Below are 15,927 nucleotides of genomic sequence, written 5' to 3'. Positions count from 1 at the left end.
TGCCTCACCCCACTCCTGCAGGGCCCCTGCTCCTGCTCAGAGACTCACATAGCTCCTTTCCCTTGGAAAACTACCTGTGCACATGCCGTTCAAGGGCTTAATGAGAGCAAAAAGGAAAAGTAGCTCGGTGGGTTGGGATGGGGTGGGAGACAGCAAGAGCAACGCTGGCTCCCAGTCATTGCCAAGACACAGAGGCATAGGGGAAAGAGTCCTTTGGCCCCAAGATAAGTCACTGCCACAGCAAGACGTCGTCCCAGGGGGGTTCCCTCGGTCCTCAGTTTCTCAGTTCTGAACACACAGCCAAGGGCCATCTGGGCACAGGGAACGCGGGAGTTCTCGGAGAGCCGACGGATGGGGCCCCGAGCCCAAGCAGCTTTGTGGGCGGTGGCCAAGTATGACAAGCAGGAACGTGAACCGGGGGAGGGGACGAGTGGGAGGGCGGAGGGCCCACAGCTTACTGCCGTCGTAGTTGAGCGTGGCGAAGTTGGCCTGCTTCTCGGCACAGCCGGCGCTGTTGCACACGCGCATCTGCAGCTCGTACCAGGTGGCTTCCTGCAGGTCATACAAGATGTAGGACTTGGAGAGCGAGGTGCGCTGGGCTGTGGTCCACGCCGTGGTCCCGAAGGGCCTGTACTCCAGCGTGAAGGAGGTGATGGGGCAGCCGCCGTCGTTCCAGCCGATGAGGTTCAGCCTCACGCGCGTGGTGTTGATGCTGGCGAAGAGCTCCTGCTCCTTTGAGAACTGGGGCTCTGCGGAGAGTGCACGTAGAGCGTGCGTGAGAGCCGCCCAGGTGTCCACACACCCCCTGCCCCGGGCGCTGTCTCCACCTAGCCCAGGGGACCGGCCCATGCTGGGGTCACAGACCACTCGCAGCTTGTTCACTAGGAATAGAGACCTGAGGGGCAGATTGGGTGGGCAGAGACTGTCTCAGCCTCTCCAAGGGTTCTCCGACAGACAATGCTGCTGCCTGTATGGGCTCCCTTCCGTGGTGCACCTGCTGCACTGTGCTGGGTTAGGCCTTCTCATCCCTGCATGGGCCACCCTGACTTAAGACAAGATAGGCTAGCACTGGGGCAGGATCTCTCACTATCCAAACTCTTGGTCCTGGACCTCAGGGGCCTCACGGGTATATTTCTGCATTAATCAATTTCTGTAACTTGAACCCTTTTGCCGTGTTATCCATATGCAAGCACCAGACTCAAACAACTCCCTTGCTGTCCCATCTGTGGATCTCCTGTGTCCTGAGTCTGCCACACCTGGAAGAGTCAGGTGGGAGGGATCCTACAGAGACTTCTGTCCCCTCCTGTAGTGCCCTCACATGGAGCCACACCCTCCCTCTTCCTGTGTCCATGAAGTTCTCCCTGAATGTCATTTTCCTGGGGACCATCCTCTCTAGGATCAACACCTAAGGTTACAAGGCCCCATTCTCATTAATGTACTTGGCTCCAGCATCTTCTCACCTGAGACAGCGGAACTATGAGGTGATGCGGAATTCACCGACAGATGAGAGCACTAATGAGAGACAACTAACGAGAGGGTAACCCCCAAAGTGGGAGAGAGGGCAAAGGTCATGTTCCAGGGGTGCGAAATGTTGGCTTTGTGTGTCGCCACTGATGCTTTGCTGTTCTTGCTCTTTTTTATTTATTTGAGCAGCGAGAGCGAGAGCGAGAGAGAGAAGAGAGAAGAGAGAGAGAGAGAGAGCAAGTGCTAGCTCCTACGGCTGATTCACTTCCCAGATGCCCACAGTGGGCTGGGCTGAGCTGAAGCCAGGACCTGGGAACTCGTCCAGGTCAGCTGTGTGGGTGGCAGGGACCCAACTACACAGGTCATCTCATCCACTGCCACCCGTGTCTGTACATCAGCAGGAAGCTGGACTCAGCAACCAGGACCAGGAATCAAATCCAGGCACGCTGACGTGGGATGTGGGCATCTTAACCTCTAGGCTGAGTGTCTGCCCCGCCCTTGGTTTTCAAAGGACACTTTCTTTTTACTTGAAAATGAAATAATTAAAGAAGAAGAGAACTAGACTACTCTGTAAGGACTGGCCATCTTTCTCACCACACTGTCACACTGCCAAACTCATCTGGGGATAAGAGTCAAATACATGAACTAGCACAGAATGATGAGACCGCGGTGGTTTGGAGCTGGCTTGTCACCCAGAGCTCTTGTGCTGGGGCTTGGTCCCCTGGTCGTAAGGAGGGTGCTGGGGTGGCTCAAAGGCGGGGCCTAGGGGCAGGTGGCTGGGTCACGGAGGCTCCACTCTCACTAGTCATCAATGCTCATCTCTTGGGATCGGATGAGGTCTTGAGGGACAGGATCCATTACTAGGAGAGTAAGGATGTGAAGCCACACACAGGCCTGGTCCCTGGTGCACACGCTGTCCCCGGGCTCACACACGCCACTTCCTTGTGATGAGGCGGCAACACTTGGCCCTCACCAGATGTGGCTGCATGAATGTGGCCTTCCAGCCCCACAACCAGGAGCTGGATGAATTATTCCTTTGAGAAATCACCCTGCCCCCGTGTTTGCTAACACGGGGAGACAAAGGCACACGCACCTTTCCCCAGCGTCTTCGCTTCTATGATCTCACTGATGCGCCCTGGGCCCACTCCGTTCTGGGCGGTGAGCGTGAACTTGTACCAGGTCCCGCATTTCAGGTTTTCCAAGCGGTAGGAGCGCTCGCTGGGGCTGATGGGAAAACTGCCCCACTGCTCACTGTTGTCCTCGGAGTACTGCAGAATGTACCCTTCAGGAAACAGACAGAGGTACTGAGTGTTAAGTGCTGTCCCCGCCGACAGCCGCACTGGGCAGGGGGAACAGAATTCCAGCTTCCTGGAAGAGAGTATCTTAACTGCTTCTGCAGAATTCACCCAGGCTGGGAGAGGTACATGACAGCCACACCTGACATCGCTGTCCACTAGTACTGCTGATCACGTGGAATTAAAGCCGCTTCTCTGCATGTGTGTCGCATGTGACACAGCACGTGTGACCTGCACTCAGTCCCTATCTCCTGCACGCTGCCTGTCTCCTGCCGCTTCTCTGCACGTGTGTCACATGTGACACAGCACGCGTGACCTGCACTCAGTCCCTGTCTCCTGCACTCAGTCCCTGTCTCCTGCACGCTGCCTGTCTCCTGCCGCTTCTCTGCACGTGTGTCACATGTGACACAGCAAGCGTGACCTGCACTCAGTCCCTGTCTCCTGCCGCTTCTCTGCACGTGTGTCACATGTGACACAGCACGCGTGACCTGCACTCAGTCCCTGTCTCCTGCCGCTTCTCTGCACGTGTGTCACATGTGACACAGCACATGTGACCTGCACTCAGTCCCTGTCTCCTGCCGCTTCTCTGCACGTGTGTCACATGTGACACAGCACGCGTGACCTGCACTCAGTCCCTGTCTCCTGCCGCTTCTCTGCACGTGTGTCACATGTGACACAGCACGCGTGACCTGCACTCAGTCCCTGTCTCCTGCCGCTTCTCTGCACGTGTGTCACATGTGACACAGCACGCGTGACCTGCACTCAGTCCCTGTCTCCTGCCGCTTCTCTGCCCACCCCCTTGGAAAAGTTGTTTTGGTCGGGGGGGAATGAACGTCAAGCCACTCAGTACCTGCCCAGGGCAGGCTGACGCCGTTTGGTTCAGAGGAACAGCACTCTGGGTAAAGCAAAGGTGTCCCCACCCCACCAACCCGGGGGCCCATTTGCTGCTGCACGGGAGTCAGCACGGGGGCCCCGCGGCCACCCCCACACTCCACTGGCAACCTGACTTCTTGATTTGAGCGATCATCTCACAGTCATTTCTGCACCTTCCCTGCGTGCCCACGACCACTAACGGCTGTGTCCACTTTTGGGGTCCTCGCACTGAGCCGTCCCCGTCCCGCTGTGTGGGCAGAGATGCCAGGGTCCTGAGAGGTTGGGGGACGCGTCCCAGGTCCCGTGGGGAAGACTCCAGCCCCGCGGCCGTCTGAGGCCCTGAGCTCACAGAAGCATTCCTGCTTGCACCCCCTCCATCTCTGCTACATGCCGCAGCACGTGTGTCCTGCACTCAGTCCCTGTCTCCTGCACTCTCATAGTCCTGCAGCCCAGGGCTCGCCTGCTTGCTACCTGGCGCCGGACGCCCACGGCCCCTGGCTGGGATTTTCTGTCCCAATCTGCAGAGCTGCCCGGCACACTGCAGTGCCCCTCCATGCAAACCAGTGGCGTGGCGTGTTTTCCAAAGCCCACGGAGACCCAGCATTCTGAGTCGGGATCTCCTGTGGTCCTGTGGTCGGGATCTTCCCCACTTTTCGTCCTTCTCTCCCCTCTGGCCCTCTGTAGCCAGCCGTCTCTGGTTCCTTTTCTGCACTTCTTCAACACTGATGGGGACACTGGGCCCCCTGCTCCTGCCGCCACCTCCTCTCCCCCAGTCGCGGTACTCACACCTGTGGGGACCGGGCTTTCCTCCTAACATCCACCACGGCTGCCATCACTAAAGAACACCCCCCAGGACTTGGGGTGGGCCCACGTGGCTCCCTGTCCTTGCCATCACTCTCAGTGATACCAGCCTCCACCAGCCTGGCCACACCTGACTTAGGATGCCTCCCTGGGCCAACGGCCCCAGCCACCACTGCAGTCCAGGGACTCCCCACTACTCTCGTCTAAAGTTGGCTTCATCTCTGAGACCTACCCTTCTGACCCCTTCTTCTTCCTCCCCCACTCCCTCATCCTTACAGAGGCCAAATTTTGTCTTACTGGCTCCTGGAGCCCATAGTCCCACAAGGCCTTCCTTTCTGGGGAACCCTATTTTTCTTTCCTATAAGAAGGTTCCCGGGGGCCAGCGCTATGGCACAGTTAATCCATGGTCTGCAGCACCAGCATCCTATATGGGTGCTGGTTCAAATCCTGGCTGCTCCACTTCTGATCCAGCTCCCTGCTAATGCACCTGGGAGAGCAGTGGAAAATGGCTCAAGTCCTTGGGCCCCTGCACCCATGTGGGAGATCCAGAAGAAGCTCCTGGCTCCCGGCTTCAGTGTGACCCAGCTCTGCCATTGCAGCCATTTGGGGAGTGAACCAGCTAATGGAAGATCCCCCCCCCCCCGCCATATATCTCCTTCTCTCTCTGTAACTCGCTTTTCTTTTCTTTTTTTAAAGATTTATCCATTTATTTGAAAGTCAGAGTTACACACAGAGAGAAGGAGAGGCAGAGAGAGAGAGAGTGAGAAAGAGAGAGAGAGAGAGAGAGAGAGAGAGGTCTTCTACCTGATGGTTACTCCCCACTTGGCCTCAATGGCTGAAGCTGCGCCAATCTGAAGCCAGGAGCCAGGAGCTTCCTCTGGGTCTCCCACATCAGTGCAGGGGCCAAAGGACTTTGGCATCTTCTCCTGCTTTTCCAGGTCATAGCAGAGAGCTGGATCAGAAGTGGAGCAGCCGGGACTCGAACTGGAGCCCATATGGGATGCCAGCACTGCACACAGTGGCATTACCCACTACACCACAGCTCCAGCCCCAACTCTGCCTTTCAAATAAATAAATCTTAAAAAAAAAAGGTGGCTCTCTCATTAACCAAGAGCCCTTGCTGGACTACGAGAAGAAGGAGCCCCGTTCCCTTCCTTCCTCCGCCTTCCCGCTGAGCGTGGCTTGTGGGTGGCTGACCTTGGTGATCTGTGCTGCCGCCCTTTGCAGGCCGTCCAGCACTACTTCCGGAAGCGCTCAGGGCCACAGCACTCTGCACTCCCGCCACGTGGCCACGTCCTCCCTGCAGCTGTGTTCTCTCCGTGGCACTTTCTACATTCTGGGGCAGCTGCTGCAGATCATCCTCACTGCTCAGACCCAGGAACTCACCTTCACCCCGAACCATCCGGCAGCTGAGAAACTCAACCCCAACTTCCCTTCCCAGCAAACCCGACGGCAGGACCCTCCCTCGGCCCTGGGGCATGCGGACAAGCCTTTAACCATGGGCTCTTGTAGGGAAAGAGAGAGAAGCCCTGATGTGTGGCACTCGCGTTTCTGAGGCGGGAGACCATTCCGGTGTGGCTGCAGAGGCAGAGGGACAGCTCGGATGAGGGAGGGGATGACCTGCTCTCGCTGGCCTCACCCCACAGGGGCCCTGCACCTCGGGCTGTGCCCTCCTCTCCTCCAGGGAGGACGTGTGGCCACTGCCTGTGGGAACTTGAGCCCTGTCCTCTCTCTGGGGACCTCTTCGGAGACCCAGCTCCTCATTCCTGGGCAGCCCCCGTCTCTTCCTGTAGGCAGGCCCCCAGCAGCTCAGACCCATATGTGCAGGTGCACCTTTGCCGTGACGACAGCAGCGTCTCACGGGCGTTAACCTCATTGCCTGGCACACATGGATGCGTGCAGGGAGCTGGTTTCCCACCTGCACTCCAGGCCTCTGTCCCAGTGACTTTGCAAGTCATGACAGTGGCTGAGTTTTCCTGCGTGGATGACCAAGAAGTGTGCAAAATGGAGGGGAAGCGGCCAAGGAATCTTTTCTCCTCTCACTGCTGCCATCATCAACATTTCACCCACAGTGCACCAGAAACATGTAGTGAATGAGCTTTCCTGGGTGGATGACTTGACAAGTGTCTGGTTCCTTGCCTCTGGGATGGAGGATTTCATGACATGGGGCATCTAGGTGGGGGGAGGCCCGACACGTAAGAGCCAGCCAATGGAAATGTGTCAGTTTCTGGCCTGTGGACAACCTGTGTCTCTTTACCTCTGATAGAACTGCCCCCATTGTCTCCAGGAAGCCAGGACAGGGTGATGGAGGAAGATGTGGTTTTGGATACGGTGAGCCGCGGCTGATCTGGCGGAACTAGGGAGGAAACAGATTTTGGAAAACAAGAATGAGTTTGCACATCTGTGGTATCCTGAACAGTCATTTACCAAATCATTTTTAACAGCCATTTATTAAATAAGTGTTTCAGGTTGCCAAAATAGGCGATTCACGTCTGTCAAAATGTCTGTCTCGTCGAGCTAGAACAGGCTGAATCTGTCACGGAAGGAGAACGCCACATTTCCACGTGGAGTTAGACTACTCCTTCCTCACAGAGTCCGTGCGTTTCTGAGTGGTTCGTGACTAACTCAGTCTTCCATAAGCGTCCTAACGACAAGCGTGCTATTTTACTCTGAATTTCAGGCCTGGAACTCAAGTGAGAAGATGAATGGTCTCCATGTAGCTGTTCTGTTCTCAGGGCTGGGAGGGGAGAGGGGCGGGGCTGCAAACGTCTCCACGTTCAATCACTCCCAAGGGATGCAACACACACACGCATTCTCACAGCTACTCACACACCTACTCACACACCCACTCACACCCTCACACATACACTCACATGTACTCACACATAAGCACACGTGTGCACATACCTAATTACACATTCACATGCACTCACACACACATACACACACCCACTCACACCCTCACACACACTCACATGTACTCACACACACCTTCACACATACAGACTCACATGTACTCACACAATATGCTCACATACCCACTCATACCCTCACACATACACTCACATGTATTCACACATAAACACACGTGTGCACATACCTAATTACACATTCACATGCACTCACACACACATACACACACCTACTCACACCCTCACACACACTCACATGTACTCACACACAGGTACTCACCCACTCAGACCCCCACACACATGTACTCACATCCACCTTCACAATACACACTCACATGTACACACATGCACACACCTACTCACACACACACATGTACTCACACAATACTCTCACATACCCACTCATACCCTTACAATACACACTCACATGTACTCACACACATACACCTTCACACATACACACTCACATGTACTCACACACATACTCACACCCTCACACACACACACTCACATGTACTCACACATAAACACATGTGTGCACACACCTAATTACACATTCACATGCACTCACACACACATACACACACCTACTCACACCCTCACACACACTCACACACACATTCACAATACACACTCACATGTACTCACACATAAACACACATGTTCACATACCTAATTACACACTCACATGTACTCACACACATACTCACACCCTCACACATACACACTCACATGTACTCACACATAAACACACGTGTGCACATACCTAATTACACATTCACATGCACTCACACACATACACATGCACACTCACATGTACTCACACATGCACACATACCTACTTACACACTCACATGTACTCACACACAGGTACTCACACACCCACTCAGACCCTCACACACACATGTACTCACACACACTTTCACACATACACACTCACATGTACTCACACATGCACACACATGTGCACACACCTACTTATACACTCACATGTACTCACACATGCACACACATGTGCACACACCTACTTATACACTCACATGTACTCACACACATACTCACACACCCACTCATACCCTCACACACATACTCACATGTACTCACACATAAACACACAAACCCACACACTCTCACATATACTCACATGCACACACACACTCACACACACACTCACATGTACTCACACACATGTACTCTCATGCACGCACACACACACTCATATGTAATCACACACATGTACTCTCGTGCACAGACACACTCACACACGCAGCTGTGAAGTCAAAGGTGGCAGCTCGTGAGCTCAGCACGCACAGGTTTGCGGAACACCTGCTCCTACCCAGGGCCTCGGTGTCATGTGGGCTGACTCTGAGCACTCAGAGGGGAATCTCAGGACGTGTCCACGTGAAAGAGAAAGATTCACATAAAATGCCCACGTCTCGTCTACGGATCCAGGCCTGGAACGGGGACCATCCTGCAGAGCCGCAAGGATCCAGGCCTGGAACGGGGACCATCCTGCAGAGCCGCAAGGATCCAGGCCTGGAACGGGGACCCATCCTGCAGAGCCGCAAGGCGGAATCCATCTTCCCCGACGCCCTGGAATTCTCCTGACTCCAAGTGCCTTGAAATTCAAGACCAGTTCTGCAGTATTTCACAAATACAGTTCTCCCCCGGCTCCCCCATCCCTGGGGACTAGAATGATTTTATTTTTATTTGCTGTAATCTATTAACGTGACAACACCTAAATCCAAAGAAGGCTACACTTGGATTTTTCTAGTAAGAAAATATCAAGGGTGCATCCAAATGTGAGTCCAAGCAATAGCTGTCGGGATTTTGTACCCACATTGAACATGACAATCTTCTTAAACTGCTGTGTCTATTTGGCGGAAATCATGAATAGTTAAACACTTTGTATTAAATACACAATTAAATAGTATAGCAATAGCCTTAGAGTTTCACTGTCTTTTTTCTACACATTGCATAGAAAACTTGATTTAATTAGCAGATGCAAAAAAAAAAAAAAAAACCCAACACAATTTAGACCTATTTTTCATTGGTGTTTTCTGGGTTGCATTTATACATACGCAGGCTAAACAGTGCAACCAGCGCAGTTAGTGGGAGAGATTACAGAGGGTTTGTGTGGAGAGGCACATATAGAGCAGAATGAGACCAGGTATTATTATTATTTTTGACAGGCAGAATGGATAGTGAGAGAGAGAGACAGAGAGAAAGGTCTTCCTTTGTCGTTGGTTCACCCTCCAATGGCCGGCGCACCGCGCTGATCCGATGGCAGGAGCCAGGTGCTCCTCCTGGTCTCCCATGGGGTGCAGGGCCCAAGCACTTGGGCCATCCTCCACTGCACTCCCTGGCCACAGCAGAGAGCTGGCCTGGAAGAGGGGCAACCGGGACAGAATCCGGCGCCCCGACCGGGACTAGAACCCGGTGTGCCGGCGCCGCAAGGCGGAGGATTAGCCTAGTGAGCCGCGGCGCTGGCCGAGACCAGGTATTATACACACTCAAAAGTGTATCACATTCCAGCATTAGCCTGAGGTTCTGAGTGCCTGTTATTGTCTTTGCCTCGTGCAATTCTACTTTTCAAAACGAACACGGCATTTGTGTCTTGTAATATAAAACATAGCAATGAGCCCCTCACAAGGGCAGGCTTTACAATCTGCTCCAGCGCGCGCATGCGGGGGGATGCGAGAGGAGAGCCGTACCCTGCACTTGCAGGTTGAGGATGATCTCGTCCGAGCCCCAGTTGTTGTTGGCGACGCAGCTGTAGTAGCCGGAGTCCTCGGCCTTCACCGTGCGGATGATGAAGCTGCCGTTGCTGAACAGGCCCCGGCGCCCGTCAATCGTCACCAGGCTGGGCGTCCCGTTACTGCCTCACAGGAAGAAGGATGCACAGATTAGACAAATCACAACCCCCGCCCGCCGACCTGAGCCGCCACGTGCACGCTGCATGCAAGGACACCATGCGTCGCGGCCGAGTCTGGCTTTGTAAAAAGTGCGATGTTGAATGCAGGCTCTGGGTCCTGCCCCAGTGCCTGCTGGGGGCTGTCCTGGCCCTGATGGCCTCTTTCCTGTGCCAGGAGGCACTGGTGACCTGCTGTGTGGCCACTCTGGGAATTCCTTCTGAGTACAGAAAGGGGAGTCTGGCCCAGGCATCCAGGGGAAGCGGAACCGTGGGATCCCCTATAGACTTAGAAGTCTCAGTTCCTGATGATGCTGACATAATAATGCGGTATCTCAAGATGGTGATGAGCTGAGTGTGGTAATAGCAGCTTCCCAGGCTGGTGTTGTGGTGCACTGAGTTAAGCTGCCGCCTGCCATGCCGGGATCCCACGCAGGCGCCAGTTTGAGTCCTGACTGCTCTGCTTCTGAACCAGCTCCCTGCTAATGCGCCTGGGAAAGCAGCAGATGGTCCTGGTGCTTGGGCCCCTGCACCCACATGGGAGACCTGGATGAAGATCCTGGCTCTCAGCTTCAGCCTGGCCCAGCCCTAGCCATTGAAGCCATTTAGAGAGCAAACCAGGGGATGGAAACTGTCTCTCTCTCCCCCTCTGCCCCTCTGCCCCTCTGCCCCTCTGCCCCTCTCCCCCTCTCCCCCTCTCCCTCTCTCCCTCTCTCTCTCTCCCCCTTCCCCCCTCCCTCTCTCCCTCTCTCCCTCTCTCCTCCTTTTCCCCCCTCCCTCTCTCCCCCTCCCTCTCTCCCCCTCTCCCCATTTCCCCCCTCCCTCTCCCCCTCTCCCCCTTTTCCCCCCTCCCTCTCTCCCCCTCTCCCCATTTCCCCCTCCCTCTCCCCCTCTCTCCCCCTCTCCCCCTCTCCCTCCCCTCCCTCTCCTGCTCTCTCTGTAACTGTGGTTTTCAAATAAATAAACAAACCTTTAAAACAACAACAACAACAAAAGCCAGTTTCCTGGGTACCATGAGCGTGGCAGGTGGCAGACCGTGCAGCCGTCTGGGGTCGCTCCTCGACCAGGTAGACAGTCAACTTTGACTTGGAAGCTCACATGTCTCCTCTAGATTCGTGGACTTTAAATGCAGTGAGAAAGTGGCTGCTGGACCAATCCTGTTCTTTCAACAGCTTCTATCTTTTAAGTGCTTTTGTTTGAAAACGGGCACTCTTCCTAATCCATTACAGCAAACCTCTGGGCTGGTAAGTGGATTCTCAACCTTTCACTATTATGCCTCTTTCTGCCTCTGAATAGAGAGAAGGCTTTCAAAAGTTCTGTGCCAGAATCCATTACACCTGCTTTCTCTCTGCTGTCTTATCTATTATTGTACTAATTACTATTGAGTAGGCAAAAGCAGCTTTTATATTAGCAAAGTCCTAATGCCTTCTGTTTCTTAAAGTTATTTCTCTGGATCTTGGAGTTAGGGTTTTCTGGCCCATTATCTCTGAAGGGGAAGGGGCAGGTGCCGGGTCCCAAAATAGCTTCGTGGCACTGACACTTTATGTGATAAGGGACAGCAAACTCCCCCATGATCACTGGGCTATTTAGGCAGTTTGGCTACAAGAATTCGCTTATGAATGTAAAGGCTCTGAGTTTATAGGAGATTGACACAAAATATCAGACCCTGCAGGCACTGGAGAAAGCTGAGGTTCCTCCCACCATCACATGAGCCTTCGCCACCACAGGTGGCTTAATCCAGTAGGACATCTCTAGCGTCCACAGAGCCCGATGGGCGTGGCTAAAGGCACACAGTGGGTAACTGGTTACCTGTCTTTCATCCACTTCACTGCAGGGGAAGGGTCGCCGACAGCTTTGCAAGGCAGGACGATGTCCTTCATCCACGGAGTGGTCACCGTCCCGCTGAAGGTGAGGATGCGCGCGGGAGCTGGGGACCAGACAGAGACAGCAGAGGACCGGTTAGTCCCTGAATCCGTCTGCACAGAGGCCAGGATGACCTCCACACGAGAGCAGCACCACACACTGAGAGGCCAGCACACGCCGGCCATCAAGGCTCTCCTCGGGCATCCGGCTGAAATGGGCTTTCATTGCCAGAACGCACAGGTGCCGCAACACCTGTGTACACTGGACATCCCCGGTGTAGCATTGCTGCTTTTCTTCTACTGACTTAATGTGTGTGGAGCCCAAATGAAGTACCTGTGGCTCACAAGCCATGAGCTCCAAGCTGTGTCTTCTATGAGACCAATTATTTTGCAAAGAACTTTATGAAGCAGTTTATCTCACCATCGAAACAGCATGTTAAAATATGCTTTTAATATCTGAGGAAGTCGACGAGGCAAAGCAGAAAGAAATATGGGAAGCAGAAGGTGGTCCTCCCTGGCTTCTCCAACCAGCGTGATCTTCAGCACACACACGGGGAACAGAACCTGTTCAGAGCAGCGGCCGTGGAAGAGGCATCGGCTTGGGCTAGTGATGCAGATGTCCACGTCGGAGCTTGAGCTAGGGCAGCTGGCACGCAGGCAGCCGCAGGAGATGGAGAAGTGCCTCAAAGGGGGTCTCCTTGAAGACCCTAACAGTGACAGGTCCCTGGTGCCGTCTCCTTGAGCGAGTCCCAAACGCTGGCAGAGACAGTGAGACACATTTCCAGAAGGAAATCATTCGCCCAACTCTTGCCATACTTTGGCCACTCCTTTCTGGAGGTGAGCGGGGCCCAGAGGCTGCTTCTTTCTGTTGTTGTAGCTAACATACTCCAGGCACCACCATGGGAGCTGGGGCGCAGCGATGGGAGAAACAGGAGTTCCCTGCAGGAGCTCGGCCAGGCTAGAGGCACACACACCCATCTGCTTTTGAACCCTTAAAAATGGGGCCACTGTGGGGACCCCTGTGCCATTTGGGCTTGAGGGTTTGCACTGGCAAAGAGGAGAGGGAGCAGGAAGGTCCTGGAACCCCAGGAACGGCAAGGCTGTCAGAACCAGCTCATTGTGAAGCCGCCCTGGTACAGAAGGTTGCTGCTAAGATCTACCCAACCAGCTCCTATTTCTGTTGTTCTGGGCACCGTGGGTACGAGCGCAGACCAGAGGAAGAGGGGAAACGCTAGAGAGTTTGGAGGCTGGGCCTCGTTTTTGTGCAGGAGATATTACAGCAGCAGCAGCAGCAGAGGTGCTGGGAGCGCCTGTCCTGACTGAGGCGGGGTTTGTCTGGCACTGTCGCTTGTGATTTTGCATCATGACGACAAAAGGACCCCGGGCGGGTGCCATCAGCTCTCCCGCAGTGGCAGTGCTCGGCCTTTTCCCATTTTCGCCTGACAGGGAGTGTGCTCAGCGGTGAGACGGGGTTGATTAGGGGATGTCCGCTGGAGTCAGGGCCTTCCGGGAGTTTTAATAGCCTCCCGCTCTGAGACGTATCAACAGAACGCTCTGGGCATGTGTGCGTGAGTTGTCTGCGATGCACTCTGAGGTTTTCTCTTGGTCTTCTGGTCTGGTCCGGTCTATCTGACCGCATTCCGCTCTATTCCATTCCAGTTCTGTAACCTGCTGGTTAAATTAACTCCAGGTCTCAGGAACCGATTCCTGTCAGCAGCGCCAACCACGCTCACTACAGTCACCTCACTGTCAAGCCCGACACATCTTATTCCTAGAGATAAACACCCATCGGAGGCAGTCGGAATTTCAAGCACCCTCATGCGAAATTCTACCAGTGAGCAGCACAGCACACCGGACCCACGGTCCTCAACCCTGAACAGGTGCGAGGGTCCCCTGGCATCTTTGTTAGGGGCCAGAGTCCCCCCTGGCCTCGTTGACTCGCTAGATCTACGATGGTCTCGGGGAGTCTCCAACTACCCAGCATCCCAGAAATGCGAGTTCTCCTGCAACCTGGACGTCCATCCAATGCCAGCACTGGCCTCAGCCAGGGGGCCCAGCTCTCTGGCTCCTGTCAGCGCTCCCCCTCCCACCTCCCTGCTGTGGCCTCCTCCGGGGGTGGGGGGGTGGGGGGCTCCTGCAGGGCCGTTGCTGTGGCTCCATCCTGCTCCTCCACCCATGAGAATGGCATCCTCTTCTTCAGCCTCAGTCTGGAATTGGGCCCCTGCTACCCGTCCACAGATAGCTGCAGCCACGCCTTGGCCCACCCCACACTACAAAGTACCCTGCCCCAGCCCCCTCAGCTTAGGTGCCCACCCCCACTGCGAGGTGGGACCATTTGGTCTTCAACTTCTGCTAGTGCCCGTGGGGGGTGGCTGCCACTCTGGACGCTGCTCCACCCAGGGCAACCCCAACTCCAGACGAAGCTCCTTGGGCACGAGACTGAGCAGTAAACAGCTCCGGAGGAATCCCTACCACTGAGCCTTTGGGGGCCGCTGTGCCCATCCGCTCATGGCCTCCACTGTGCCGCCAGCACTCCCTACAGGCTTCCACCCTACAGCGATGCCCCCACCCCCACCTCCCCGCAGCCAGGATTCCTGTCCCTCCTCTTCTTAACATTGGTCCCTCACTCCACCATCCCCGGATGCCTCTGCGCTGGCAGCCACTGCCTGCGCACCCTGTCTCTCCTGCCCCCAGACCCTCGGAGCTCAGGTTCCCTCCTCCAGGCATCAGTCCTGTGGTCGCCGGCTTCTGTTATCAACCCCTTCCTCTCCTCTGGCGTCTCCGTGACAAACTTGCCTTGAGAGCAGATGTAAGGACACCAGTTGTTGTAGCAACCCCCTGCCTCCAGCCTCCCTCCTCTGTGCCTGCCTGACAGCCCGCGGCGTGTGTTTCAAGGATGTTCTGCGGGGCCCGTCTGCTTCCTCACCTCCAGGTTCCTTCCTCACCTACCGTGGGCCTCCCCACCCCACCGGAGCTGCTGTCAGGAAGTCCAGTGAGGGGCTGCATGGGGCGAATCCAAGGGCATTTCCACGCCTGCCTCCCTCGTCCTTCCTGCAGCAACTGCCCTGGCTGACCCCGCCCCCAACTCACCTGTTCTGAGCCCCTAACAGGGTCCCCCGGGGCTCCCGTCTCTGCTGGCCTGCTGTGCCTCTATAGAACTCATCCTGGTCCTCACTCCCCTGGCTCCCTCTGGTTCCCAAATGCTCTTGGTCACATCCTCAGGTCAGGCATGGCCAGACGCTGACCGCCCCACACCGCTGCCTCCGGCCAGATGGATCTTGAAAGCCAGGATGTGGCCCTGCCTGGTCTCTTCCAAGAGGACGGCTCAGCTCCCATCGCTGTGACTGAACCTGTCCAGGGGCCGGCGCTCCTGCCGCCTGCTGCAGGGCCTACTTCCTGCTCAGTTGGGGTTCCCTGCAGGTGCACTGCCTTCTGCTGGAACCCGGAGGTCCCTCTTGCTGTCTGCCCTCTCCAGCGAGCACACATAGTGGCACATGCACGGCTCACCTTAGGCCCCATGGCGTTGCCATCGCCTTGGCTGGTCTGAGCTGCCCCAGATGACTGCTCAGCCCCTCAGTGGCCTCCTACATTCCCTACCCTCGCTTCTCTGGGGCCTGTTCAGGAAAGTGAGACCAGAGGGGTCATAAAGAACACACTCACCAGGAACTGCAGCCAAGGCCCCAGGTCAGATGTAAATGACCAGAGAACAAGGGGTGAGGTCAACGACAACTCTCTGAGCTGCTTCACAAACCTAAGATCATCCCGAGATTCACGGTCTATCACATGCAAGCCAGACCAGGTGCCTCCCC

At 55.3% G+C, this 15,927-nt stretch overlaps 1 protein-coding gene and 1 pseudogene across 4 annotated transcripts in view; one reads left to right on the top strand and one right to left on the bottom strand.

The window, feature by feature from the left end:
* Positions 1–15,927, bottom strand: part of DSCAM (DS cell adhesion molecule) — a 718,036-nt gene that overhangs the window by 53,523 nt on the left and 648,586 nt on the right. For 3 of the 4 annotated variants that reach the window (XM_089330520.1, XM_070071799.2, XM_089330522.1), the window contains 5 exons: positions 12,066–12,183; positions 10,060–10,223; positions 6,691–6,789; positions 2,558–2,746; positions 459–749 (listed from right to left, as the gene is read on the bottom strand). In XM_089330520.1, coding sequence (XP_089186646.1) covers positions 459–749; positions 2,558–2,746; positions 6,691–6,789; positions 10,060–10,223; positions 12,066–12,183 — 861 coding nt within the window. Of the gene's footprint in view, positions 1–458; positions 750–2,557; positions 2,747–6,690; positions 6,790–10,059; positions 10,228–12,065; positions 12,184–15,927 lie in introns of those variants that run through there. The other variant, XM_089330521.1, reaches the window with a different exon arrangement.
* On the top strand, positions 7,135–8,953 carry LOC149126879 (uncharacterized; annotated as a pseudogene).

Source organism: Oryctolagus cuniculus, chromosome 4 (assembly GCF_051225735.1).
Source record: "Oryctolagus cuniculus isolate XC-2025 breed Fujian yellow rabbit chromosome 4, ASM5122573v1, whole genome shotgun sequence".
Taxonomy (NCBI): Eukaryota; Metazoa; Chordata; class Mammalia; order Lagomorpha; family Leporidae; genus Oryctolagus; species Oryctolagus cuniculus.
This window is presented reverse-complemented; position numbering and strand designations above follow the sequence as displayed.